General features: G+C 49.5%; 1 protein-coding gene across 3 annotated transcripts in view; it reads left to right on the top strand.

The window, feature by feature from the left end:
- LOC129833103 (inactive rhomboid protein 1-like) overlaps positions 1–24,363 on the top strand; it is a 62,560-nt gene extending 38,197 nt beyond the window's left edge. Inside the window, exons 2-19 of one of the 3 annotated variants that reach the window (XM_055897406.1) lie at positions 5,575–5,719; positions 6,209–6,348; positions 7,189–7,296; positions 15,200–15,419; positions 15,668–15,874; positions 16,538–16,663; positions 16,928–17,097; positions 17,340–17,591; positions 17,704–17,815; positions 18,082–18,156; positions 18,337–18,498; positions 18,626–18,726; positions 18,867–18,930; positions 19,032–19,126; positions 19,470–19,545; positions 20,363–20,463; positions 22,765–22,918; positions 23,197–24,363. In XM_055897406.1, the coding sequence (XP_055753381.1) occupies positions 5,603–5,719; positions 6,209–6,348; positions 7,189–7,296; positions 15,200–15,419; positions 15,668–15,874; positions 16,538–16,663; positions 16,928–17,097; positions 17,340–17,591; positions 17,704–17,815; positions 18,082–18,156; positions 18,337–18,498; positions 18,626–18,726; positions 18,867–18,930; positions 19,032–19,126; positions 19,470–19,545; positions 20,363–20,463; positions 22,765–22,918; positions 23,197–23,616 (2,700 nt within the window). In that variant the 5' untranslated portion in view covers positions 5,575–5,602 and the 3' untranslated portion in view covers positions 23,617–24,363. The other 2 variants (XM_055897407.1, XM_055897408.1) reach the window with 2 other exon arrangements.
- The last annotated feature ends 23 nt before the right edge of the window (positions 24,364–24,386 follow it).

The following is a 24,386-nucleotide window of genomic DNA, read 5'->3' as shown; positions in this document are numbered from 1 at the left end:
CAGCGTATTCGTCAATATTGTTGTTGGACGCAATGCGGAACATATTCAGATCCGCGTGATCGAAGCAGTCTTGAAGCGTGGAATCAGATTGGTCGGACCAGCGTTGAACAGACCTGAGCGAGGGAGCTTGTTGTTTTAGTTTCTGTTTGTAGGCTGGAAGCAACAAAATGGAGTCGTGGTCAGCTTTTCCGAAAGGAGGGCGGGGGAGGGCCTTATATGCGTCGCGGAAGTTAGTATAACAATGATCCAAGGTTTTACCAGCCCTGGTAGCACAATCGATATGCTGATAGAATTTAGGGAGTTTTGTTTTCAGATTAGCCTTGTTAAAATCCCCAGCTACGATGAATGCAGCCTCAGGGTGCGTGGTTTCCAGTTTACAAAGAGTCAGATAAAGTTTGTTCAGGGCCATCGATGTGTCTGCTTGGGGGGGAATATATACGGCTGTGATTATAATCGAAGAGAATTCCCTTGGTAGATAATGCGGTTGACATTTGATTGTGAGGAATTCTAGATCAGGTGAACAGAATGACTTGAGTTCCTGTATGTTGTTATGATCACACCACGTCTCGTTAATCATAAGGCATACACCCCCGCCCCCTCTTCTTACCAGAAAGATGTATGTTTCTGTCGGCGCGATGCGTGAAGAAACCAGCTGGCTGCACCGACTCTGTTAGCGTCTCTTGAGTTAGCCATGTTTCCGTGAAGCAGAGAACGTTACAATCTCTGATGTCTCTCTGGAATGTTACCCTTGCTCGGATTTCATCAACCTTATTGTCAAGAGACTGGATATTGGCGAGTAGTATGCTAGGGAGTAGAGCGCGATGTACCCGTCTCCGAAGCCTGACCAGGAGACCGCTACGTTTGCCCCTTTTACGCCGGCTGGGATCAGATCCATTGTATTGGGTGGAAGGCAAAACACTGGATCCGTTTCGGGAAAGTCATATTCCTGGTTGTAACGATGGTGAGTTGACGATGCTCTTATATTCAGTAGTTCCTCCCGACTGTATGTAATGAAACCTAAGATTACCAAGGAATAACACATAAAAAAACAAAATACTGCATATTTTCCAAGGAACGCGAAGCGAGGGGGCCATCTCGGTCGGCGCCGGAAGTATCTATAAAGCTCCTTGCAGCCCCCAGCCCTACTCACCACTGTTTGTCTTCAAGCTTTACCTGTTACAGCTGGGCCCTCCATTGTCAATACTCATTGCCTCTCTATGCATGACTGGCACCCATTTACCAAGTCATTATATTAATAGATGGCCTAAAAACCTCATCCAGTGTGTGTGTGTGTGTGTGTGTGTGTGTGTGTGTGTGTGTGTTCGTGTGTGTGTGTGTGTGTGTGTTCGTGTGTGTGTGTGTGTGTGTGTGTGTGTGCGCGTGCATGCGGCACATACACCAACAATAGACCTACATGGCTGCCAGGGAGGTAAATCACTGTGGTTGAGCCTGGCTGTCAGTTTGATAACCTGGAAGCCTCATGTCCTACCCTGCACCTGGAGAGACCAGGGTCAGTCCTCTGGGCTTAGTCTGCCTGCCAGTCTTCCCCGCTAATGGAGAGCAACAGCAACACCAGAATGTAAAAACACAGTCAATCGAGTTTGTTGTAAATGCATCTCAGGGTTGAGTAGGAAGCGTTTGTTTCTCACATGCATTAGCCTGGAGTTGAAGCGTCAGCAGGAAGCTAATCTTGCAGTGTGCATGTTGCAAGGATGGGAGTGGGTGTTTTCATTCTTCAGATGTGGATCTGGAAGTTAAAACAAATCTATTTAAAGGGCCCACACGTTAAATCTCGTTAACCTCATGTCGTGGGAATTAAGGGTAGGGGTGCTGATGGTGCTGCAGCAACCCCTGACAAATCTGAATTTAAAAAAGTATCAATAAAAAATAAATCCATCTGCAACGCCAGCGCGGGCAAAAAGATTTGTTCAGCCCCACCCCCAAACTACTTCCAGCGGCTATGGTTAACTTGAAGAATGCTGAGTGCAGACAGACAGACAGACAGACAGACAGACAGACAGACAGACAGAGTAGTTATCATGGTGGGAATTCCATCTCCAGGCATGGAATTGTTGCCACGCAACGTTCAGTTTTAACCTTTAACCTTTAGACAGTCTTCGACTCAATTAATAATATTAAGCAGTAATAAGCATTAATGTGATAGTATCAAATAAATAAATGGTTGAGCCACTTGCCTTCAATCCTTTTGGAACTTGAATGTGAATTGAAACTATAAGGAGTCAGGAGTCAGGGAAAATGATAATCCTGTGTCCTTGGATGGGGTCCAAAATGTAGAATTCAATCAACATCATTTCTCCTCAAGGATATCTCCATTGCTCAAGGACTTCCTCCCTATAAAATCCAGTCAGTGTGCCTCTCAGACTGGGATGGATGACCCTGAATACTAGCTAGGCCCTTGGCCTTCATGCAGGCCTAATGTACTGTACTCATTCATTATCCTGGTGAGAGGAGATGACTGCCATGTTAAAGACTGCCACGTGGTAGATCACTGCCATAACCACAGCCCGTGTCCACGCTGGGTGTCCTGGAGCCTGCAGACCTAGTATCCGGCTTGTGGCTGCCATCCTCCCATCCTCCTCCCCAGACACAAGCCTCAGAGCTCTGCCAAGTCATCTGCCATGTTGACTTTGGACTGGACTGAAGGACAAGAGAGAAGGAGACAGGCTTCCGAAGCACACAGCTGTAGGTCTGCCTGTCTGTGGGTCTGTCAGTCTGTCTGTAAGTAGGTCTGTCGAAGGTTTCAGATTTTTATAGGTCTCAGTGTGCCAGACGCGTCACCCACCTGGCCTCTCTCAGAGTTACACTCAGAGTGTGTACACAGGGTAGTAAGGATGAGAGGAAAGACAGGCAGCAGGCAGGAGGATTTAAGTGGGTTGGCCGTAGGAAAACCGTGGGGAGAATCGGAGGCGACAAAGACCCCAGTGTTAGCTACAAACCCAGGAGATAGTGGAGCGTAGATTCAGCAGTAGAGAGAGGCTGAGTCCCAGTTCAAACACACTACAGTCACGGCTCCAGGGCCTGGAATCAAATGAGACTGAGTGTGGAAGACAATTAGGCTCCCATCCCTCGATACAATCTGCAGAACCAGGGCATATACCTCTGCTGTGTTGGATCACTAAGTACTAAGATCCCTAGAGTTTGTAGTTAAAAGCAAATTATGGGAGCTGTAGCTTCAGGGCTGTCTGGGCTATAGAAGAGAGGGTTTGTGTGTGTGGTTCTGGCAGCAATGTTGTAGTGGGTGTTTTGTACAAGTGCAAAGGCTGAAGACAGACAGGCTGAAGTTCCCCTCCTCCAGGCGTTGGTTGCTAGCTGGTCAAACAGAGCTTCACCTGGTCCATGACTCACCCCAGTAGGAGACCAGGGGAGGCTGTCGCTACGCCTTATACCCCCGGTCAGAAAACCTACAGTCATGACCTGTACCGTCACTAGAAGTCTGAGCTCATATGGAGCTGAGTGACCGTGCTTCGAAATGTGTCACCTTGTGATATTTTCTCTGCTCATCTTCCTCTGCACAGAAGAACCTGGTTGCAAGTCAGTGAGGGCAGTCTCCCCCTCTTTCCTCCCTCACACCTCCCTCCCTCACACCCTAGGCTGGCCTGCTTTGTTCCCATCTGGCTCAGCTAACAGCTAATCCTGGCCAGTCATCACAGCCCAGAGCTCCTGACCAGACATAAAGGCTGGGGAGGTCGGACAGCATTCCACCACAGAGCCCTCTCTCCACTCTGTGCAGTGGGGCAGAATGTCTCAGCATGGCGTCCATGGGTGAAGTCACCGACCTCTTGTTGGCTCTGTCTTCCCAGTAGCTAGCTATTTACCACAAGCTTATGGACTTGTTCAGTACGCGCTCTCTGTGACCGACCTGGGTTCAAATAGTATGTGTTTTCTTTCAAATAATTGCTGCATGATATTGAGCCTACACGGAGTGCCATATTGGCAGGGTTTGCACTTTTGGTACTATTCCCTTGGTTCCATTGCACCAGGCAAGCTCAATCAAACTCAGTTAAGGTATTTACATAAAGCAAATACTACTTGAACCCAGTTGTGTGTTGTAGACCATTTTCACACATGATTGGACAGGTCAGGATGGGACTGACTGCATGTGTGTCCTGCTGTGAACCGATGGCTCGTGAACACCAGCCGTCAATGATGACTTGGCTGACTGGGACCAGGCTGCTGTTACTAGCAGTGTGGTTGACCTCACCTTCACGCCTCTCCTCTCTATCCGTGGACAGCGCCTCCGGCCTGGGGTTTCACTCCTGCCTCCCTCCACTGCCCTCCTTTGTCAGCCTCGCTGGCTCTGTGGCAGGATTTATGTTTCATATGAACGCTCCCATCATCACTTGGGCTAAAACAGGAGCCTGCAGTGTGTTAAAATGCAACGCAAAGCAGATGTGCTTGACATTGCCATGGACTTTCCAAGGACCTAAAGCTCTGTAACCGTAGAAGGGTATGTGTGACCCTGTATGACTGCTGCCAGCCCGCTGCCAGCCCGCTCATAGCCCTCTGATGCTGCTGAAGTGAAAGCACAAGACCACGTTAGGGCCCTCATCCCTCTTCTTGTGGGGCATTTGAGCAAAATGAGAGTCTGTGAAAGACAAATATCATGTGCCAAGTGAGGAGAGTGTTTTTCCTCACATTCACAGGGTTTAATAACAGCTTCTCTGGTGAGGAACTACCCAATGGCGCACGCTTCAGTGTTTTTGTTGGTGGAAATAGTCTTCATTTACGCCTTCATGTATCTCACCGCGGGAATGATTGTTTCAGTCTTCCTATGATGCCCCCGAGGAGAATGTCGCAGAGCACTTTAAGAGTGCCACCCTGGTGTTTGAAGGACACTGTATTATTTTACCATAATCGGCAGTGAGGAAAATAACAGGATATTACAAACAGAGAGATAAGTGAGACTGTGAGAGAACCCAAGCTGAAGTGAAGGATTGTTGATAATGATGCTCTAGGGAAGAGGAGACTTCTCTGACGGAGGCCGGCGAGGTTCATTGCACCACCTGTGGTCTCGAGGCTGCGTCATGGGAAAAGACCTAGCAATTTAGGCTCTCCGACAAATGCCTGGCGGGGGATAGGCCTAGAATAGAGCAATATATAACAACAAGGTGGGATTAAGTTCAATTTCATCTCTGGCATTTCGGGATTAGTCCTTAGATCATAAACTTCCCCACTCCCGCTGCACAAATATTTATTGCTTTGTTAAATGGTTCCGTGTGCTTCTTTCTGGGTAAGAGTAAACAGCTGTGGTCTGGTAATCACTCCATTTGGCGCTCTCTGCTTTTGTAGCTGGTTTTACGATAGCAGTACAGACCCTGTCACATGGGGTGACTCAAGGCTCATCAGCACCATCTTGTGTAATGACTCTGCAACACAAGCTATTAAAATCAAAGTTTCAAATCAAGTCATTATCGGGATGCTCTCAGGCTTTCATTTACAAATTGTTGATTAGTCTTTTAACTGAAACTCCTGAGGGACAAAGAGGATGTGATTACACTTGTAGGATGGATATGTATCAGTCTCATCCTTCCCTTCGTCTCTCTCTCCCTGTAGGTGGGAGGCGTGTGGTGGGGTCGGGAGCATGGCTGAACCACGCCATGAGAGCACCAGCAGCCTGCAGAGGAAGAAGCCTCCATGGCTCAGACTGGACATTCCCACTGCTCAGGTGTCCCTGGATGAGCCACCCACCTTTGTCCAGGTACAGCACACACTCTCTCTCCTTCTCTCTCTCCCCCTGTCTCTATCGCTCTCTTTATCCCTATTGTTCACTCTTTCTTTTGCTCTCTCTTTCACTCTCTCTTTCACTCTCTGTTTCTTTCTTTCTTTCTCTCTCTCTCTCTCTCTCTCACTCACTCACTCACTCACTCACTCACTCACTCACTCACTCACTCACTCACTCACTCACTCACTCACTCACTCACTCACTCACTCACTCACTCACTCACTCATTCAAACACTCTCTTTATTTCTCTCTCTCTGCTTGCCTTTCCTTGTATCCCACACTTCTTCTCTGGATCTCTGTCTTCATTCTTCTCCCTGCTTCTCATTGTCTCTCCCACAGTGTTGTGTTGGGGTCTGTTGTAACTGTATGTGAATCTCTGCATGCAATATGGCTCTCATTGTGTGTACTTCATCTCTCTCTTCCCATGCCCCCCCCCCCCCCCCCCCCCCCCCCCCCCGCCTGCAGCCGGTGAAGCGCCAGGGTTTCCTCCGCAGTATCAGCATGCCAGTGGAGCCCTCCCACCTCCGGTCCCCGCCTCGCGACCTCTTTGACCCCCGCCGGCCGCCCCTGCTACGCCAGTCCTCCATCACACAGACCATCAAGAGGTAAGGGGAACATACCAGCGCTCTGGAGCTACTGAAGGACACCTTGATTGGTTAGATCGTGGTTGTGACACGGAATCGTACGACCTCCATGGGATTTGGTTATCTTTGGTGTTGAGCAGTGGGCCCACTGAAAATATTTGATTATGAACTTGTCATGATGGTGTGAAATAAGCAATGTTTTAGTCATGGATGGCATGTTTTTGACCAGTTTGTGTTACTGTAGGCTACTTGTGTGATGCCAGTAACAAGGCATGAGACCATACTGTCCGTTTCTCTGTCTGATTGCCCCCACCCACTTCAGTTTGGTGGTTTGATTGCATATTGATGTTTACCAGACACCTGTATTTGTTTGACAGGACAGACTGGTATTTGTAGGTGTTTGTTTGTGGTGTGTTTTATCAGTGCCTGTCTGGGTCTGCAGATGGGCTCATATTACAGTGTATAAAAGTTGAAATAACTGTGGCTGTGATTGTGTGCATTGATTCTTCAACAGTCTGAATGAATGAGTTGGGAAACCCTCCGCATGCCTGGTTCTTTGTCTGGTCAGTGTGTATGATTCTAATGCATGTTCAAACTTTATTTCCCTTCACAATTTCAATGCTTGAAAAGCTTTACTCCATTTTGCACTATTTCTGTCTTTATCGCTTTTCTAGATGCTGTTTCTTGCTCACCACCTCTTCTTCTCTCCTTCTCTTTCCTTCTCTTTCTTGCCCTGCCCTGCCCTCCTCCACCTCTCACCTTCCTACCCTCTCCCCCTGCCCCCTGCCCTGTCCTCTTCCACCCTCCACCCTCCTCCTCTCACCTTCCTACCCTCTCCCCCTGCCCCCTGCCCGTCTCCAGCAGCAGGAGGGTGCACTTTGAGCGGATTAACACAGTGCCCGTTAAGGGTCAGCGGGCATCTCGCCGCGGCCCCAGGAAGCATCACTCTCTCTCCAGAACCCTGCTCAGGTACTGCAGGCCAGAGGTCAGAGGTCAGACTGGGCCTACAGTACACTGGCCAATGAGGACAGCACTTCCTGTCTGATTACAGTAACATACAGTGTGCAACCACAGGGAGCCAGAACATCTTGTGATGGATAACATACTGACACAGGTTTAACCCACCAGTGTTTGTGTCATATGTTATGTTGGTAATGGCTCAGATCTAGGGAGTACAAAGAGTCTGAAGTGCAGAACAGAGAGAATTATCAAGAGAGTGCAGGCTCTCCGTAAGATAGAATACTGCATCAGGCATACGGACACAGCTTGAATGAACTCTCTTCAGGGGTGCTGTTGTTTTCTCTCTGTGCTATGACTGGTGTTGTTATATGACTCACCTCATTGACACATCTGACTCACACTGAATTGGTCATAATAAAGGGGCCTAACACAGGGACCTGCCATTTTCCTGGAATACACAACAACCACCGCATTCCATTGTGGACAGACCAAAGACTAAGCAGCAATAATGTCGCCTCGGACTTTATGAATCTCTGTGTGAGTTAGGGACCATAGAATACATGTCCACTGATTCGATGTTACAGTCACTAAAAGACCATACTTGCGTTTGACTGTGTCTTAAAATAACCTGAGCTGCTCTTTAAACTAAGCCATTCTGGTTAGTTTGTGTATAGCGGCAGGGTTGGGTTAGCGTGGCCTTCTGCAGCACCTGATTAGATTAGACTGGCAGAGGCAGAGAACATTGTATTGTGATCCTTATTGAATGTACAGATTATATGATTCAATAGAAAACAACAGCTCATGGAAAAAAAGAGGCAGAGAGAGGGAGAGAGAGGGGCAGAGAGAGAAAGGGGCAGAGGGAGAAAGCTTGATATTGAGAAAGGCAGCCTTGGCTCTTAAGAGAAGACAGACTATGTGCACACTGCCCACAAAATGAGGTGGAAACTGAGCTGAACTTCCTAACCTCCTGCCAAATGTATGACCATATTAGAGACACACATTTCCTTCAGATTACACAGACCCACAAAAAATTTGAAAACAAATCTAATTTGATAAGCATATGTTTCCCATGCCACAAAAAAAACAGAGAGAGCGAGGCAGAGGTAGAGCGAGGCAGAGGTAGAGCGAGGCAGAGGTAGAGCGAGGCAGAGGTAGAGCGAGGCAGAGGTAGAGCAAGGTAGAGTGCGAGAGAGGGGGGCAGAGGAAAAGAGCGAGAGAGGGGGGCAGAGGTAGAGAGCGAGAGAGGGGGCAGAGGAAGAGAGCGAGAGAGGGGGGTAGAGAGAGAGAGCGAGAGAGGGGGACAGGGATAGAGCACGAGAGAGGGGGCAGAGGAAGAGAGCGAGAGAGGGGGGTAGAGAGAGAGAGCGAGAGAGGGGGACAGGGGTAGAGCACGAGAGAGGGGGACAGAGGTAGAGAGCGAGAGAGGGGGACAGAGGTAGAGAGCGAGAGAGGGGGGCGGAGGAAGAGAGCGAGAGAGGGGGGCAGAGGAAGAGAGCGAGAGAGGGGGGCAGATGTAGAGAGAGAGAGCGAGAGAGGGGGACAGAGGTAGAGAGCGAGAGAGGGGGCAGAGGAAGAGAGCGAGAGAGGGGGGGCAGGGGAAGAGAGCAAGAGAGGGGGACAGAGGTAGAGAGAGAGAGCGAGAGAAGGGGACAGAGGTAGAGAGCGAGAGAGGGGGGTAGAGGAAGAGAGCAAGAGAGGGGGACAGAGGTAGAAAGCGAGAGATGGGGCAGGGGAAGAGAGCGAGAGAGGGGGACAGAGGTAGAAAGCGAGAGATGGGGCAGGGGAAGAGAGCGAGAGAGGGGTGTAGAGAGAGAGAACGAGAGAGGGGGCAGAGGTAGAGAGAGAGAGCGAGAGAGAGGGGGGCAGAGGTAGAGAGTGAGAGAGGGGGGCAGAGGAAGAGAGCGAGAGAGGGGGGCAGAGGTAGAGAGCGAGAGAGGGGGGCAGAGGTAGAGAGTGAGACAGGGGGGCAGAGGTAGAGAGCGAGAGAGGGGGCAGAGGTAGAGAGCGAGAGAGGGGGGCAGAGGTAGAGAGCGAGAGAGGGGGGCAGAGTTAGAGAGCGAGAGAGGGGGGAAGAGGTAGAGAGCGAGAGAGGGGGGCAGAGGTAGAGAGCGAGAGAGGGGGGCAGAGGTAGAGAGCGAGAGAGGGGGGCAGAGGTAGAGAGCGAGAGAGGGGGGCAGATGTAGAGAGCGAGAGAGGGGGGCAGAGGTAGAGAGCGAGAGAGGGGGGCAGAGGTAGAGAGCGAGAGAGGGGGGCAGATGTAGAGAGTGAGAGAGGGGGGCAGAGGTAGAGAGCGAGAGAGGGGGGCAGATGTAGAGAGCGAGAGAGGGGGCAGAGGTAGAGAGCGAGAGAGTGGGGCAGAGGTAGAGAGCGAGAGAGGCGGAGAGGTAGAGAGCGTGAGAGGCGCAGAGGTAGAGAGCGAGAGAGGGGCAGAGGTAGATAGAGAGAGGGAGAGGTAGAGAGAGAGGCGGAGAGGTAGAGAGAGAGAGCGAGAGAGGGGGCAGAGGTAGAGAGCGAGAGAGGGGGCAGAGGTAGAGAGCGAGAGAGGGGGCAGAGGTAGAGAGCGAGAGAGTAGGGCAGAGGTAGAGAGCGAGAGAGGGGGCAGAGGTAGAGAGCGAGAGAGGGGGGCAGAGGTAGAGAGCGAGAGAGTGGGGCAGAGGTAGAGAGCGAGAGAGGGGGGCAGAGGTAGAGAGCGAGAGAGGGGGCAGAGGTAGAGAGCGAGAGAGTGGGGCAGAGGTAGAGAGCGAGAGAGGGGGGCAGAGGTAGAGAGCGAGAGAGGGGGGCAGAGGAAGAGAGCGAGAGAGCGGGGCAGAGGTAGAGAGCGAGAGAGGGGAGCAGAGGTAGAGAGCAAGAGTGGGGGGCAGAGGTAGAGAGCGAGAGAGGGGGGCAGAGGTAGAGAGCGAGAGAGGGGGGCAGAGGTAGAGAGCAAGAGAGGGGGGCAGAGGTAGAGAGTGAGAGAGGGGGGCAGAGGTAGAGAGCGAGAGAGGGGGGCAGAGGTAGAGAGCGAGAGAGGGGGGCAGAGGTAGAGAGCGAGAGAGGGGGGCAGAGGTAGAGAGCGAGAGAGGGGGCAGAGGTAGAGAGCGAGAGAGGGGGGCAGAGGTAGAGAGCGAGAGAGGGGGGCAGAGGTAGAGAGCGAGAGAGGGGGCAGAGGTAGAGAGCGAGAGAGGGGGGCAGAGGTAGAGAGCGAGAGAGGGGGCAGAGGTAGAGAGCGAGAGAGGGGGCAGAGGTAGAGAGCGAGAGAGGCGGAGAGGTAGAGAGCGTGAGAGGGGCAGAGGTAGATAGAGAGAGGGAGAGGTAGAGAGAGAGGCGGAGAGGTAGAGAGAGAGAGGGAGAGGTAGAGAGAGAGGTGGAGAGGTAGAGAGAGAGGCGGAGAGGTAGAGAGCGTGAGAGGGGCAGAGGTAGATAGAGAGAGGGAGAGGTAGAGAGAGAGGCAGAGAGGTGGAGAGGTAGAGAGAGAGGCGGAGAGGTAGAGAGAGAGGCGGAGAGGTAGAGAGGCGCTCCAGATGTTCCATCAGGCAGAGGTTTATTTATAGCCTCCGAGGTCACAGATGCCAGGCTGACACATTCTAATGACACGCCACAACCTGGAGGACAGGGCAGCTGGTCTGGAATGCCAGAAATTCAATCATGTCACTAACAGACTGATAGAGATAGTACATCCACAACCCAGAGGAACACAGGACACAGTATTTCAAATGATCTGTCCATATTACCCAGAATAATCCTTTACATGCAACAGGTAGAGTAGGTGTTTAGTGGGCTATAACAACGGTTGCTAGGAAGTAGGGCTTGGCATTGCCAGGGACCTCATGATACGATATTATCCTGATTCTCACGATTATATATGTATTGCAATTTGATACTGTGATTTTATTGTGTTTCAATGTTCCGAACATATTGCTCACCCTGTGTCTTCTGCAGAGGGACAAGAGAGAAAACGAGTTCACTGGGCAGTTGTGATAGTTACTAATCGGAATATCATTTTTGACGATATATCGTATCAACTATCGCAATATTATTTTACACCAAAGTTCCAGGTATTTTTCCTTCATAGCTTGTTCTCCAACTTCTTTTTAAATAGGGAGACTTTTTGTTTTCAGCACTTTTATTTCCATGACTGACCCAAACTCGTATTCTCATGGCTCTCTCTTGTCCCTCTACAGAAGACATATGGTGAACAATATGTTTGGAACATCGAAACACAATCAAATCAAATCAACTCCATATTTGGTTTGATGTTACTTAAAGGAGATTTGGCCATTTAAAAAAAGAATGCTTCCATTGATTGTTAGCTTGTCAAATCAAATGAAATTGTGTTAGTCACATGCGACAAATACAACAGGTGTAGACCTTACTGTGAAATGCTTACTTATGAGCCCTTAACCAACAATGCAGTTTAAAAAAATACGATAAGAAATCAAAGTAACAAGTAATTAATGTGCAGCAGTAAAATAACAATAGCGAGACTATATACAGGGGGGTACCGGTACAGAGTCAATGTGCGGGGACACCAGTTAGTTGAGGTAATATGTACATGTAGGTATAGTTAATAAAGTGACTATGCATAGATGATAACAACAGAGAGTAGCAGCGGTGTAAAAGAGAGGGGGGGCAATGCAAATAGTCTGGGTGGCCATTTGATTAGTTGTTCAGGAGTCTTATGGCTTGGGGGTAGAAGCTGTTTAGAAGCCTCTTGCACCTAGACATGGCGCTCCGGTACCGCTTGCCGTGCGGTAGCAGAGAGAACAGTTTATGACTAGGGTAGCTGGAGTCTTTGACAATTTTTAGGGCCTTCCTCTGACACCCCCTGGTATAGAGGTCCCGGATGGCAGGAAGCTTGTCCTTAGTGATGTACTGGGCCGTACGCACCACCCTCTGTAGTGCCTTGCGGTCGGAGGCCGAGCAGTTGCCAAACCAGGCAGTGGTGCAACCAGTCAGGATACTCTCGATGGTGCAGCTGTAGAACCTTTTGAGGATCTGAGGACCCATGACAAATCTTTTTAGTTTCCTGAGGGGGAATAGGTTTTGTCGTGCCCTCTTCACAACTGTCTTGGTGTGTTTGGGCCATTCTAGTTTGTTGGTGATGTGGACACCAAGGAACTTGAAGCTCTCAACCTGCTCCATTACAGCCCCGTCAATGAGAATGGGGGTGTGCTTGGTCCTCTTTTTCCTGTAGTCCACAATCATCTCCTTTGTTTTGATCACATTGAGGTAGAGGTTGTTGTCCTGGCACCACGCGGCCAGGTCTCTGACCTCCTCCCTATAGGCTATCTCGTTGTGGTCGTTGATCAGGCCTACCACTGTTGTGTCATCGGCAAACTTAATGATGGTGTTGGAGTCGTGCCTGGCCGTGCAGTCATGAGTGAACAGGGAGTACAGGAGGGGACTGAGCACGCACCCCTGGGGGGGCCCTGTGTTGAGGATCAGGGTGGCGGATGTGTTGTTACCTACCCTTACCACCTGGGGGAGGCCCGTCAGGAAGTCTAGGATCCAGTTGCAGAGGGAGGGGTTTAGTCCCAGGGTCCTTAGCTTATTGATGAGCTTTGAGGGCACTATGGTGTTGAAGGCTGAGCTGTAGTCAATGAATAGCATTCTCACATCAGTGTTCCTTTTGTCCAGGTGGGAAAGGGCAGTGTGGAGAGCAATAGAGATTCCATCATCTGTGGATCTGATAGAGCGTATGCAAATTGGAGTGGGTCTATGGTTTCTGGGATAATAGTGTTGATGTGAGCCATGACCAGTCTTTCAAGGTACTCCATGGCTACAGACGTGAGTGCTACAGGTCGGTAGTCATTTAGGCAGGTTACCTTAGTGTTCTTGGGCACAGGGACCATGGTGGCCTGCTTGAAACATGTTGGTATTACAGACTCGGACAGGGAGAGGTTGAAAATATCAGTGAAGACACTTGCCAGTTGGTCAGTGCATGCTAGCAGTACACGTCCTGGTAATCCCTCTGACCTTGTGAATGTTGACCTGTTTAAAGGTCTTACTCACATCGGCTGCGGAGTGCGTGGTCACACAGTCTTCCGGAACAGCTGGTGCTCTCATGCATGTTTCAGTGTTATTTGCCTCGAAGCGAGCATAGAGTTAGTTTAGCTAGTCTGATAGGCTCCTGTCACTGGGCAGCTCTCGGCTGTGCTTCCCTTTGTAGTCTGTAATGGTTTGCAAGCTCTGCCACATCCGTCATGGCCGATGTAGTATGATTCGATCTTAGTCCTGTATTGACGCTTTGCCTGGTTGATGGTTCGTTGGAGGGCATAGCGGGATTTCTTATAAGCTTCCGGGTTAGAGTCCCACTCCTTGAAAATGGCAGCTCAAGCCTTTAGCTCAGTGCGGATGTTGCCTGTAATCCATGGCTTCTGGTTGGGGTATGTACGTACAGTCACTGTGGGGACGACGTCATCGATGCACTTATTGATGAAGCCAATGACTGATGTGGTGTACTCCTCTATGCCATCGGAGGAATCCCGGAACATACTCCATGTGCTAGCAAAACAGTCCTGTAGCATGGCATCTGCTTCATCACTTTTTTATTGATCGAGTCACTGGTGCTTCCTGCTTTAATTTTTGCTTGTAAAGCAGGAATCAGGAGGATAGAATTATAGTCAGATTTGCCAAATGGAGGGTGAGGGAGAGCTTTGTATGCGTCTCTGTGTGTGGCTAAAGGCGGTCCAGACTTTTTTCCCTCTGGTTGCACATTTAACATGCTGATAGAAATTTGATAAGACGGATTTAAGTTTCCCTTCATTAAAGTCCCCGGCCACTAGGAGAGCCGCCTCTGGGTGAGCATTTTCCTGTTTGCTTATGGCAGAATACAGCTCATTGAGTGCGGTCTTAGTGCCAGCATCAGTCTGTGGTGGTATGTAGACAGCTACGAAAAATACAGATGAGAACTCTCTAGGTAGATAGTTTGGTCTACAGCTCATCATGAGATACTCTACCTCAGGCAAGCAAAACCTTGAGACTTCCTTAGATATCGTGCACCAGCTATTATTTACAGAAATACATAGTCTGCCGCCCCTTGTCTTACCAGACGCCGCTGTTCTATCCTGCCGATAAAGCGTATAGTCCGTAGTGGCTAAAGTTAGCTGAAGTTTGTAGTAGATGTTTAAAGAGAACTGAACTGTAGATTAGTTTCTCCTGGCCCATAGACTACTTTCAGCGCAAGGAACCATGTTATTTTAACTTGTAAAATAGTAAATAGTGAACTACTCCTTTAACGGGGTCAAGTTGTAAGAGAATAGTCCATTCCAAAAATCTCTTTATTCTAAAGTTAGTCATCTGGAGGAAATTGACAGATTTTCTTTAGCGGATTCCAGCAACAGAATGCCTCCAGCGTGCTTTGAGAGTGGAGAAAGTTCAGTCTTTTACATTGATTGAAATGTTTGACTTTTTTACCGTGCTGTAATGCTGCAAAGACAGACAAAGTAATACAATATACACCAGACCCATGAGAGAGACGGTGTGTGTGGTGTTTGTGTGTGTGTGTGTGTGTGTGTGTGTGTGTGTGTGTGGGTGGGTGGGTGGGTGGGTGTGTGTGTGTGGGTGTGTGTATGCCTGGACTGGAACATGTCTGGGCTTATTCCCTCTCTCGCTGATGGTCTATTACTAGTGCAGTCAAGAACAATTAGTCATTTTTTCCATTCTTGGGAAGTGTGGCGTTATCAGTCCATTGCATGTTTGCCCACCCAGTCTTCCAAACAGGGCTTTGAGGAGGGACATCTAATAACAGCTCTAGATCTCTCTGGCCATTTACTGACGCACTCTGTGCTAGATAGCTGGAGTTAGCAGACTCCCTCTACGAGAGAAGTACTGCGGAACTAGGTGATCAGAGAGAGTTCTGTGGATAGGTTGGAGTTTGTGAGATGAGATGTGTGCTTCCCGTGGACTGAGTGGCTGGTGTTTGTGGTGTCAGGGGCACAGCGGACTGGTTCGGGGTCAGTAAGGACGGCGATGCCACTCAGAAATGGCAGAGGAAGAGTCTGCGCCACTGCAGCATGCGCTATGGCCGTCTGAAGCCCCAGGTGATCCGGCAGATGGACCTGTCAAGTCAGGACAACATCTCTCTGACCAGCACCGAGACGCCCCCGCCCCTCTACGTACCCTCCTCAGTACATGCCTTTGGCATGCAGAAGGTATAGTACCTCTGTCATCTATATATTTGGGTCATTATACCTACAGTACTTTTGTACCTCAGTGAAGGTTTCATTGTGGATCTTGATAACATATTTTTGGATGTATCAATATCTGTCTCCTGTGGTACCCACAGTATTTTTTCAATTATAATCTCGGTTGATTATTCAAACATAATCCAGTTTCACAATACACACTCAGTCCTAGATAGCCCGCTCTTAACCGCCCTGCCTGTGTCTGTCATCTTCAGATCGTGGACCCGTTGGCGAGGGGGCGTGCGTTCCGTATGGTGGAGGAGGTGGACGGTTACAGCGTGCCCCAGACCCCCGTCACCCCCGGCGCCGCTTCCCTCTGCTCCTTCACCTCCTCCCGCTCGGGCCTCAACCGGCTGCCGCGGCGACGCAAGAGGGAGTCTGTCGCCAAGATGAGCTTCAGGGCAGCAGCCGCTCTGGTTAAGGTGAGCTTGCTGTGTGACGAGACATCCTATTGAAGGAAGTGATTCATTATTTCAGCTGCTAAAGCCCTCTACTGTACTGTACACACAGATCCAAACCATACCCACCCAGTACCACTATGACCAAACTCTTCCCTTAATCGATAAGGTACCCTCAGTGAAACAGCATGGCCTGATCAGTTGTGTGGAATCAGTCAGCCTCCGGCGTTCTAGAACAACACTGAGTTCCATCGGGGCGGACACATTTATTTTCTAAAGGAGACATTATCTTTGTGTTGTGTTGTGTCATTCAGTGTTGAGGGAGACCACTATGTGCTATGCTGCATGTTCAAGAGCAGCAGTGCTGTGCTTAGGACTACTGTTAGGAAAGAGCTTACCATTTTGGAAGTGCAAGAGTGACATGGAGGAATGAACAAACATGGGTACTCAAGCTCTGGTATGCCTACTATGCATGTGTTATAATTATGAGGTAGTGTCTCCAACATTTCTTACATGCAAAAATACACTCAACTCAATGTTAGTGTGTGCGTGTGTGTGTGTGTGTGTGTGTTTGTGTGTCTGCACCGTTTGTTTGCTGTATGGCACTAGACATAACACTACAGCCTGCTGTGCTAGGTGACAGCTTATAGTGTGTGTTGTGTTGTTATGTGTGTGTGTGCGTCTCAGGGGCGCTCCCTGCGGGAAAACGCCACCCTGCGGCGGATGCAGAGACGCAGCTTCACCCCTGCCAGCTTCATGGAGGAGGACGTGGTGGACTTACCTGATGAGCTGGACACATCCTTCTTCGCCAGAGTAAGGACATGTCCTCATCTACTCTGTAGTTAGAAACTCATCTCAAGCCTCCATCTAAAAGAGATCATACAGCACCCCCTGTAGGTCTCTAACAGAGTTGCAGCCTGGGATAGAGTCTAAAGGCCTGTGATTGGCTGTGTGTTTTCATTACGGCCAGGAGTTTTTCCTTCGCCATGTGTGAGCTGACCAGGGAAATCTCCTGTGCCTAGTTCCCACCCAGTACTGTTCTCAGACCTGGCCTACCCCTCCCAATCCCTCCCCCAGGACTGTCTGATGCAGGAAGAGTTGTCCACATACGCTGACGAGGTGTTTGAGTCTCCGTCGGACGCGGCTATGATGGATGTGGTGCAGGAGGAGGGCAGTATGCTGGACGAGACGGAGCTGACCGGCAGCGCTCTGGACAAGAGTGAACTGGAGAGGAGCCATCTCATGCTGTGAGTCAGGCACACTGACTCCTGACAACAAGTACTCAGAAACATCTGAAATGACTACACTCTTTGGTTTCCTGTTGCCAAAATCCAATACACTACCAGAGCATCTCAGTGAACCATTCAGTTGTGTTGACACAGTGTTTGGTTTAAAGAGAACCCACACTCTCTCCAAGGGTGGTTCTGTGGTGGGTTCCTCTTTAAACTGACTTTACCCTTCCTCCTCTCTGTCTCCGCTCCCCTCCCAGGCCTCTGGAGCGAGGGTGGCGTAAGGCCAAAGAGGGAACCCCGGGACCGCCCAAGGTGCCCTTGCGGCAGGAGGTGGTGAGTGTGAACGGACAGCGACGGGGGCAGCGCATCGTTGTGCCCGTCAAGAAGCTGTTCGCTCGGGAGAAGAGGCCCTACGGGCTGGGCATGGTGGGGAAGCTCACCAACCGCACCTACCGCAAGCGCATCGACAGCTATGTGAAGAGGCAGATAGAGGACATGGATGACCATAGGTAATGGTCTCTAAGACCATGCTGAGGCTCAGCGTGTTTAATATATGAGACATTGGTGTAGAGTAGAGCACTTCTGTGTTGTTTTCTAATATGGATAGTGTGTTTCCATCAGGCCTTTCTTTACGTACTGGATCACTGTTGTCCACTTGCTGATCACCATCCTGGCTGTCTGCATCTATGGCATCGCCCCCGTGGGCTTCTCCCAGCACGAGACGGTTGATTCTGTGAGTACCACCTCACTTCCCTGGTCAAATCAAATCAAAGTTTATTGGTCGCGTACACAGTTTAGCAGGTGTTATTGCGGGTGCAGTGAAATGCTTGTGTTACTAGCTCCTAACAGTGCAGTGAAATGTCAATCAAATAATCCTAAACTTAAATCAAGAAACGTCTGAACGAATCCTTACAGCTTTACAATGGTCTTACAGTCGTTATGGCCTTCTTTTCCATCCTTCCAGGATCAAGTTGAAATGTGAAATGTTTTCCTCCCCAGGTTCTAAGAAACAAAGGTGTATATGAAAATGTCAAGTTTGTACAACAAGAGAACTTCTGGGTCGGGCCCAGTTCAGTAAGCACATTCACATTGCTCCCCTTTTTTTCATTCAAACATTCTGTTCCATGACCAGATGTGTCCGATCCTTTCAGTTTGGAAGGTACTTATGTGAGCGCTTTAACTAGGCCTGATAAAGTGATGGTGTTCTATGTGTCTATTCCTCACTGTCTGCATGCCATCTGTCTCCCTCGTTAGGAGGCTCTGATCCACCTGGGGGCCAAGTACTCTCCCTGCATGCGTCAGGACCAGCAGGTGCACGACCTGATCCGGGACAAGAGAGACATAGAGAGAGACTCTGCCTGCTGTGTACGCAACGACCGCTCCGGCTGTCTACAGACCTCAGAGGAGGAGTGTTCGGTGAGTCGTGAGTCCCTGAGACGACCTATTCTCTCTCTCTGTCTCTCTCACTCTTTTGTACTCTACCTACACGAAAGAGCTATTCAGGGGTCGATATTTTTACCTTTCATTCTTTGTTTTGTCTCAGAGTACTCTGGCCGTGTGGGTGAAGTGGCCGCGGCATCACAGCACCCCTCAGCTGGAGGGCCATGACAGGCAGTACGGCTCAGTGTGCCATCAGGACCCCCGGTGAGAGAACCACTCTTACCTTCAGCAGTACGCCGTCACACTCCTCATGCTACTGTAGTTACACTGTGTGTTTATTGGGACCACTGACTGAACTGTGTATCCATACTAATATTTCATAAATATTTTTCACCCCACAACAGGATTTGTCTAGAGCCAGCTTCGGTGGCACCGCATGAATGGCCTGATGACATCACCAAGTGGCCAGTGAGTATTGTGTAACCCCATTGGTCATGATGAGAGGGTGAGAGGTCAGAGGACCTGTCAATCAGTCAGTGTCTCCTTGTTACCTCTGGCTTTTTTTTTAGGTTTGCACCAGGTACAACACAGGGAACCACACCAACCTGCCTCACATAGACTGCACCATCACAGGCCGGCCCTGCTGCATCGGCACAAAAGGGAGGTGAGGAGAGCCTACATACAAAACCAAACATGCAAACATTCACGCCAGACACCACACACACATTCCTGTGAGTCTATTTACTATTGACACTGTGGTGTTGATTTGCCTATGTCTGTGGTACATGTAGATGGACGTTTAAACAAGGCAGGGGCTACATCTCAATAATCTATATGGACTTCCTCTCCCCTCTTGCCTTCATCTGCACTGATCTGGTAAAGCAGCAGTATGTAAGCAGTGTAGTGGTCACCATGTGTCTTGTTCATGACCTATCCATGCACATGACGGGGAGGATTCAAGGGAGTGTGTGGTCATGAGGTCATGCTGTGGTTCTCCTGTTCCTCAGGTGTGAGATCACGTCCAGGGAGTATTGTGTCTTCATGATGGGCTACTTCCACGAGGAGGCTACTCTCTGCTCCCAAGTAAGTAAGCATCGCTCTACTCAATGAACATCTGACTAGTACGTTGCGTTAGGATATTGCCAAGTCATCTTTAGAGGCTAGCTAGTATGATGGATACGATAGCCCCAGTCCTACAAAAGACATAACCCAGACCATAACCTCGGCCCCGTTCCAACTAGGTTAATGAGACAGGCTGAGTCGGAGGCAGCCATCGAGGAGCAGAGGAAGGTTTAAGCTGTGAGAGTGGGTAGTGTTTAATCACCGTAACGGGTGCCACACAATACCCTTCTGAGTAGGCAAACTGTCCTCACTGTAATCCCCTCTGCTCTGAGGTACAGAATATCCGGGGCACAAGTAAATATATTCACACAGAAGGTTCTTCATTATAAATATGATGTATTCATTCCACGATATGTGTCAAATGAAAATCCATCCTCTACTACTAGTACTTGCAGTGACATGTTTGTCTTAGAATAGCATGACAGTAAAACAATTTATTGTAAATCCAGTGGCTATCAGTATGCTATTGTGTGTGCGGTTTCGCGTGTGTGAATGTGTGAATGTGTGTGTGTGTGTGTGTGTGTGTGTGTGTGTGTGTGTGTGTGTGTGTGTGGGTGTGCGTGTGCGTGTGCGTGTGTGTGAATATGTGCGTGTGTGTGAGAGTGTGTGTGTGTGTGTGTGTGTGTGTGTGTGTGTGTGTGTGTGTGTGTGTGTGTGTGTGTGTGTGTGTGTGTGTGTGTGTGTGTGTGTGTGAATATGTGCGTGTGTGTGAGTGTGCCAACAGAGACCGAGAGAGAGATGGTGTCCTGTAGGTGACGTATTCTACCTCCTCCCCCAGGTTCACTGCATGGATGATGTGTGTGGCCTGCTGCCTTTCCTCAACCCAGAGATCCCAGACCAGTTCTACAGACTGTGGCTCTCTCTCTTCCTGCACGCTGGGTAAGTGGCTGCCTGCCTCTGCCATTTCATCACAAATCCTCTGTCCATCCTAGCAGCATTTAATACATTCGACCGGTATTGTACTGCTAGCCATCCCTGGAGCAGCTGTATTATAATGAGGCAGAAGGGTGGCCTACGATTCGTTCCATTGGGTGACCAATTATGTGTCCTCTCACTGACTCATTATGTTTCATGTACACGTTCTCCAATAACTCCTTCTTCAAGCCCCTCATTAATGTCTTTGACTTCTTCAGTCAGAATGTCAGTGGTCCCACTGCGCAGATGTCATGAGCCTATATTAGTAGAAGGAGCTGAGTGTGTACACTGACGTACCACTCGGAGGAAGAGGAGGGAGCAGAGTAGCAGTCCTCCTTCATCCCTCTGCTGCCTCTTATCTGTCTCTGCTCTCCTCTCTCTCCTCCCTGGCGTAATTAAAGGAAGTGTCCTCTCTGCAGGCAGCAGCCCTCATTAGGCTTGAGGAGATAGACAGACAGCAGCCCTCATTAGGCTTGAGGAGATAGACAGACAGCAGCCCTCATTAGGCTTGAGGAGATAGACAGACAGCAGCCCTCATTAGGCTTGAGGAGATAGACAGACAGCAGCCCTCATTAGGCTTGAGGAGATAGACAGACAGCAGCCCTCATTAGGCTTGAGGAGATAGACAGACAGCAGCCCTCATTAGGCTTGAGGAGATAGACAGACAGCAGCCCTCATTAGGCTTGAGGAGATAGACAGACAGCAGCCCTCATTAGGCTTGAGGAGATAGACAGACAGCAGCCCTCATTAGGCTTGAGGAGATAGACAGACAGCAGCCCTCATTAGGCTTGAGGAGATAGACAGACAGCAGCCCTCATTAGGCTTGAGGAGATAGACAGACAGCAGCCCTCATTAGGCTTGAGGAGATAGACAGACAGCAGCCCTCATTAGGCTTGAGGAGATAGACAGACAGCAGCCCTCATTAGGCTTGAGGAGATAGACAGACAGCAGCCCTCATTAGGCTTGAGGAGATAGACAGACAGCAGCCCTCATTAGGCTTGAGGAGATAGACAGACAGCAGCCCTCATTAGGCTTGAGGAGATAGACAGACAGCAGCCCTCATTAGGCTTGAGGAGATAGACAGACAGCAGAGAAATGTTGATGCTGGATAAACTAGAGATCCCTGGTTGGCTGGCTGTGGAGGTGTCTTCTCACAGCAGCCGGATTAGCTGGATCCCTCCATCACATGCAGAGGACATACTCTTACATTCACACGCATACACGCTGTAGGGTCCTTCACATCGTGGTGTAACGTGTCTTTCTGTCCCCCTGTAGGATCCTTCACTGCATGGTGTAATGTGTCTTTCTGTCCCCCTGTAGGATCCTTCACATCATGGTGTAACGTGTCTTTCTGTCCCACTGTAGGATCCTTCACATCATGGTGTAATGTGTCTTTCTGTCCCACTGTAGGATCCTTCACATCATGGTGTAACGTGTCTTTCTGTCCCACTGTAGGATCCTTCACATCATGGTGTAACGTGTCTTTCTGTCCCACTGTAGGATCCTTCACTGCATGGTGTAACGTGTCTTTCTGTCCCCCTGTAGGATCCTTCACTGCATGGTGTAACGTGTCTTTCTGTCCCCCTGTAGGATCCTTCACATCATGGTGTAACGTGTCTTTCCGTCCCCTTGTACGATCCTTCACATCATGGTGTAACGTGTCTTTCTGTCCTCCTGTACGATCCTTCACATCATGGTGTAATGTGTCTTTCTGTCCCCCTGTAGGATCCTTCACATCATGGTGTAACGTGTCTTTCTGTCCCCCTGTAGGATCCTTCACTGCGTGGAGTAACGTGTCTTTCTCTTCCCCTGTAGGATCCTTCACATCATGGTGTAACTTGTCTTTCTGTCCCCCTGTAGGATCCTTCACATCGTGGTGTAACGTGTCTTTCTGTCCCCCTTTAGGATCCTCCACTGCATGGTGTAACGTGTCTTTCTGTCCCCCTGTAGGATCCTTCACTGCGTGGTGTAACGTGTCTTTCTGTCCCCCTGTAGAATCCTTCACATCATGGTGTAACGTGTCTTTCTGTCCCCCTGTAGGATCCTTCACTGTGTGGTGTAACGTGTCTTTCTGTCCCCCTGTAGGATCCTTCACATCATGGTGTAACGTGTCTTTCTGTCCCCCTGTAGGATCCTTCACTGCATGGTGTACCGTGTCTTTCTGTCCCCCTGTAGGATCCTTCACTGCATGGTGTAACGTGTCTTTCTGTCCCCCTGTAGGATCCTTCACTACGTGGTGTAACGTGTCTTTCTGTCCCCCTGTAGGATCCTTCACTGCATGGTGTCAGTGTGTTTCCAGATGACCATCCTGAGAGACCTGGAGAAGCTGGCAGGCTGGCTGAGGATCTCCATCATATACATCCTGTCTGGCATCACCGGCAACCTAGCCAGCGCCATCTTCCTGCCCTACAGAGCAGAGGTCTCAATAAACCCCATAACACACACTAACACACACACACCTCAATGTGTAGGGTTCAATTTGGACAACTCAGAACACATGACTGGTAATAGTGTCAGATGAGACAGACAAGATGTATGGTTCAGACCGGGGGGGATTTTTCATCGTTTTGTGCAGCTCATAGAATGTGTCTAATAGAATGTGTCTAGTAGAATGTGTCCACTCTAGGTGCTAAGTATTTCTATGTTGACCTTTTCCACTGACTGACCGGTCCCTCTCTCTCCCCCTCCCTCCGTCAGGTTGGTCCGGCAGGCTCCCAGTTTGGCATCCTGGCCTGCCTGTTTGTGGAGCTGTTCCAGAGCTGGCAGATCCTGGCCCAGCCGTGGCGGGCCTTCATCAAGCTGCTGTGTGTGGTGCTCTTCCTCTTCGCCTTCGGCCTGCTGCCCTGGATCGACAACTTTGCCCACATCTTTGGCTTCATCTCTGGCTTCTTCTTGTCCTTCGCCTTCCTGCCCTACATCAGCTTCGGACGCATGGACATGTACCGCAAGCGGCTGCAGATCATCGTCTTCCTGGTGGTGTTCTTGGGGCTGTTCGCCGGCCTCGTGGTGCTTTTCTATGTGTACCCCATCAAGTGTGACTGGTGTGAACTGCTCACCTGCATCCCCTTCACAGACAAGTTCTGTGAGAAGTACGACCTCAACGCCCACCTCCACTGAGGAGTGGGAAGGTAGCGCCGGAGGAGGGGCGTCAGGTCAAGAGGCATCGATTGGCAGGTGTTATCAACCAATCCTTGTCTCTGTTCTGCCCTATAGTGTGGCTGAAGAGGAGGGGAGGGTCCCGTGTGGAGCTCCCTCTCCTCTGGCTCTGTGAACTGAACTCTGATGACAATATGCTTGTGTTTTTTACTCGGTCTGTCTGTATGAATAAGTAGGAATGCCACTGCACTCGTCATGAGGACTTGCATTAATCACATTCTTTTCACCCCCCCACACACCATTTTCTCTCCTCCACTGACCAATGAGAGAAGGGTATGGTCTAACCACTTATCTAAGCCCCTCCCACATTTCTCTCTCTCTTCACGTATAAGGCAGGGTTTGGAGGAGTCATCACTGGTACAATAGACAGAAGGAAATATTTCTGTATTTTTTTCAATTTGTTATTTTTTTATTTTATTTTCATGTTTTTAACACTCACAATCCAGGAGTAGGTTTTGTAATTATTCAGGCAACCTCTCAAAAACAACCAGGGACAAACAAATCAGACATTAATACCTTTGGTGCCTTGCTGATAAATGTACCAACTACTGCCATATTTTTGTTACAATACGTTGAGCACTCGAATGCTATCCTTTTATTTGTTTATTGCTTCTTAAGAAGTAATGATTGATTGAAACAAGGTAGTGTTTTAGCTACCTATCTACTCATATGTAACTGAATACAACAGTAAAAAAACATGAAAAGAAATCCGTCAGTGAAGTCTGTCTGAT

Source organism: Salvelinus fontinalis, chromosome 34 (assembly GCF_029448725.1).
Source record: "Salvelinus fontinalis isolate EN_2023a chromosome 34, ASM2944872v1, whole genome shotgun sequence".
Classification (NCBI taxonomy): domain Eukaryota; kingdom Metazoa; phylum Chordata; class Actinopteri; order Salmoniformes; family Salmonidae; genus Salvelinus; species Salvelinus fontinalis.
This window is presented reverse-complemented; position numbering and strand designations above follow the sequence as displayed.